General features: G+C 37.5%; 1 protein-coding gene across 1 annotated transcript; it reads right to left on the minus strand.

Moving 5' to 3' along the window:
* Nucleotides 1-3260: 3260 nt before the first annotated feature.
* Nucleotides 3261-4252, minus strand: LOC141502379 (hepatitis A virus cellular receptor 1 homolog). Its single transcript, XM_074207088.1, is given in 2 exon segments — nt 3261-3466; nt 3469-4252. Coding segments are annotated over 2 exon segments (990 nt in total).
* Nucleotides 4253-4581: the final 329 nt, after the last annotated feature.

Consider the following 4581-nt stretch of genomic DNA (forward strand, 5'->3'; position numbering starts at 1 on the left):
TGTGATCCTAGAATTGAATGCAAGACTCCCAGTGTGGTCTAAACTGAAAAGAGCAAAGGAATATCACCTTGTTCCAAAAAGCTCTTTCTCATCTGGGACACTATTACATTGTTGGTGGAGCTGTGAACTCATCTGATACGCCCAAAGGGCAACAAAAATGTGCATACCCTTTGACCCAGCAATACCACTACCGGGTCTATACCCTGGAGAGATGATGAAAAAGGGTAAAAACATCACTTGTACAAAAATATTCATAGCAGCTTTGTTTGTGGTGGCAAAGAATTGGAAATCCAGTAAATTCAATTGGGAAATACCTTAGCAAACTGTAGTATACATATGTCACGGAGCACTATTGTTCTATTAGAAACCAGGATGGACAGGAATTCAGGGAAGCCTGGAGGGATTTGCGTGAACTGATGCTGAGTGAGATGAGCAGAACCAGAAAAGCATTGTACACAACAACAGCATCTTGGGGAAGATGATCACCCTTGATAGACTTGCTCATTCAATCAGTGCAACAGTCAGGGATAATTTGGGGCTGTCTGCAATGGAGAATACTATCTGTATCCAAAGAAAGAATTGTGGAGTTTGAACAAAGCTCAAAGATTATTACCTTTAATTTAGAAAAAACCCCAGATATTGTATTGTCTGATCTTACTATCTCTTATACTTTTTGTTTCTTCCTTAAGGATATGATTTTTCTCTCTCACCACTTTCAATTTGGATCAATGAATACCATGGAAACAATGCAAAGATTGAAAATTGCCTTCTGTGGGGGGTGGAGGGAGGGAAGTAAGATTCGGGGAAAAATTGTAAAACTCAAAATAAATCAGATCTTTATAATTCAAAAAAGAAAACAAAAAAACTCTCTCATCATGCAATCCAAGAACTTCTCTGACTGCCACACAATACTTCTGACTCACGTTGAGTTTGCAGGCCTTTATAACCCCCAGATTTTTTTCAAGGAAACCACTTTTTTCCCAATGAAACATGGTTCCCTACTCTATTCTGTACTGTTAATTTTTTTGCTCCCAAGTATAAGACTTCACATTTATCCCTACTGAATTTCATATAGATTCAGCCCATTGCTCTTTTTTTGGATCCTGAATTTGGCATCTCTATATTAACTCTCCCTCCCAGCTTGGTGTCAATAGCAGTTTATAGGCATTCCATCTGGGACTTTATCTAGTCATCAGTGAAAACATTAGCACAGACCAATTACAAATCCCTGGAACACTGTACTAGAGACCTCTTTTCAATTAAAAAATAATCTTTGTTACTCAACCACTTCTAAGTCTATTTCTGTTATCTCTAACCTTTATCTTTCTTTACTTCTTTCCCACCAAAATATTATAAGATCCATTTTCTTCTTTTTTTCAAAGGAAAACCTTTTATTTTTTGTTTAGTGACCATAACGGAACTTAAATATCCCTTCTCAAAGTACGTTACAGCACATAATTTTGAAAAATTGTTCAACTAGATCTATCTTTCAGTGAAAAACAAGAGCAGCTTCTTTTCAAAGAATCACCAATTTAAAGACGGGCATTAATAACTCCAGACAATGTCCTATCTCAGAAAGAACGAAAAAGGCTATAGGTTTGTGAAATGTCATGAATCCAAATGTCTCAATGTATCATTTTCTTCTTTACAAATGTTTTATTCCAAGATGATCAAGTAATGAAGCATGTTTTTGACCCCCCCCAAGGTTGTTCAAAAGATTTTTTTCCCTATTGATCAATGTAACAAAAGTAATTTTGGCCCCAAATAATAATGATAAGGATGACAATACTTTGTATTCACAGAATGGTTTTCAAATGGTTTTCACATTTATTATCCCCTGTTGATTATGATAATGCCACTGAAGTGCCCATTTATGAACTGAGAAGACTGAATTATAGGTTAACTTACATATCATATATTATGATTATGTATCAAATTAGTCATCTAGCTTAGGTCTGATTTCCTGATCCTGTAATCCTGCTACTAGTGCCATTTTCAGATCACTTATATCTTAATGCTGGCCCCCTTTAGTAATGGAGCTGCTATCACCACTGAAATCTCTTCCAAAAATCTGAGCAAATCTCTAGTTTAAAATTCGGACAATTAAGCATTTCAAAATTATATTCAGGAATCATTCTATTTCCTATTATCAGCCCAGGTACCTAGCAGGTGATGTCAGCTTTCAAAATGTTCTAAATACTTGAAAGAGAAAAAAGAAAGGTTCTTATTTGAAACCATTGTTCCCAACAGCCATAATATCTTTCCTGTTTCTTGGATCAGTTTTTCTAACTGTACAAATTTCCCTCAGTGAACCAAAAAGTCTAATTGAACTTTGGAGGAAGGATAGTAAGCTGTCCATAATGTCAATCATGAAAAAAATTTAAAATTAAAAAAAAAAAGAAACTTTGACCGTTTCCCATTAATCATTACATTTTAATGTTGAATTTGTTAGGGAAAAGATGGAAGGAGATTGCCACTCTAAAGTAGTGATACCCTCAAACAGCAACAGCCTCTGTCTCTTTCTAAAAGACCTGTCCTATTGGACATCTCATTCACTGCAGTTTTTCAATGTAGTTTTTCCTTTCATGGCTCAGACATAAGTATCTTACGTCAGTCTTGGCAGCAGGAGACCAAAATAGTTGCAGTTGCTCTACCTTAGATTCACGTTCTCAGTTTTGAGCAATATTCACCTGCCTATTAATAGAACTTCTTTGCACACATAGTAGCATAAGCCATGAGAGGCACTGGTGGTTTCTTGTAACTATGGAAATAAGCTGCCCAAGTTCCCAGGAAATAAATAGGCAACAAGTCACATTTGCAAAATCAAAGAAGGGGAACTGGATCTGCATGTGCTAAAGTAATTGAATTTATGGAGGATATAAAACTAGTTGCCTACAGGAAAACTTAAGGAGAAATGTAATAATTGGAATTAACAAAAACAATATCCTTTTATTTGTTTTATAGGTTTTTTTGAAAGCTGTAGTGATTGCATGACTTTCTAAAAAATCCTAACTTCCATGTCCACACATGACAAGAATGGCATAAATTAAAAGAAACAGTGCCAAATTTAATTTCCATCTTTCTAGCACAATCTGTAATCTGATACAGGAAACATTGTTTGGTATCAAGCTGGTTGCATCATCTTCAGAATCACCATTTTATTGCAAATGCTCCTGTCAGGTAGAGATAACATCAAAGAATAGTCCATGAGCTTGAAAGGAGGTGAACGTGGAAAAATTGAGAAGTGTCAGTTAAGGATGTCATGGCCAAATTTTGGAGGGTTCCTTTTTTTCATTGCATGTTGGTACGACATACTCATTCTCCTCTTCAATCACATAGATATTATCCTCAACGGTGGAGACATTATCTTCAATTGTGTAGACATTGGCCTCTGCATAACTGCCATTTTCAGGGGCAGTCCTTTCAACCTCGTTTCTACTACCTGCCAAGAAAGTCAGACTTAGACTTGGCACTTTTTTCTGTTATAGAAATGTCCTTTCAAAGCAAAGCCAAGTAAAATCAGAATGAGAAGCACTCCAGCAAAGACACCAACTCCAATGAATATTTTGTCCTTTGTGGTCACTGGTTTTTCATATAGGATGACCGTTTTGTTTTCATACAAGTAGTCTTCTGGAGTTTCTGTCACTGTGTCATTCTCTCCAATTGGGATAGCAGGCTGTGTCCAGCTTTTTGCATCTGGTGTTTCTGAGGGTCTGATTATCACTATGTCCAAAACAGGAGTGGAAGAAACTGAGCTTTGATCCTTGGTGGTTGTCAACATTGGACAAGTAGAAGCAAAGGATGTTAGGGTTGTCAGCGTGGGGTGAGTAGAAGCGGGGGTTGTTAGAGCAGTAACAGTGGTGGCCTGATCAATCATCAGTTTCACTGTGACTTTCTGGTCATTAAACCAACCAGAAAATTCCACCCGGCAGCAATATAACCCAGCATCTGCCTCTGTCAGGTTCTCTATCGTCAGAGACACAATCCCTTCAGAAAGATTTTCCTTTAAATTGTACCGGTTGGAATGTTGAAAGGTCATCTTGTGTCCATCTGTCCAGATGATTTCATTCAAGCACTTAGTCAGAGGACACCATCCCCGACCCCAGCACATGGATGTGACACCATCATGCATTGAATATGTATAGGGCAAAGTGACAGATTGGCCCACTACTCCTCTCACAGTCCATTCAGACAGAGCAGGGCCTGCAAAAGACACCATCAAGATGTGGCTGAACAAGCCAGGAAGCCCCATGGTACCAGCTGAGTTTGAATCCAGATTTTTTTCTTTCCCTCTCACAACCTGTGGTTCAGCAAGCTATTTAAATTCTCTGGGTCTAAGTGCTCATCTTTAATGAAGTGAAACTCAGTCAGAAGAAATGCCTTGTGATGCCATTAGCTTCTGGTTTCCTCATAAGATCCATTTTCCAAAGCTTTTTAAGATCTAGGTTAATTGCATTTACAACATTTCTCTGGTTTAGTCACCTGATCACAAAAGAAAAAAGAAATAAGCTTATTCTGGTATAACTTGTTCTTGAATCAGAGACCTGATTACTCTTTGCAATTTCAGCTTCCCTCTTTAAA

Source organism: Macrotis lagotis, chromosome X (assembly GCF_037893015.1).
Source record: "Macrotis lagotis isolate mMagLag1 chromosome X, bilby.v1.9.chrom.fasta, whole genome shotgun sequence".
Taxonomy (NCBI): Eukaryota; Metazoa; Chordata; class Mammalia; order Peramelemorphia; family Peramelidae; genus Macrotis; species Macrotis lagotis.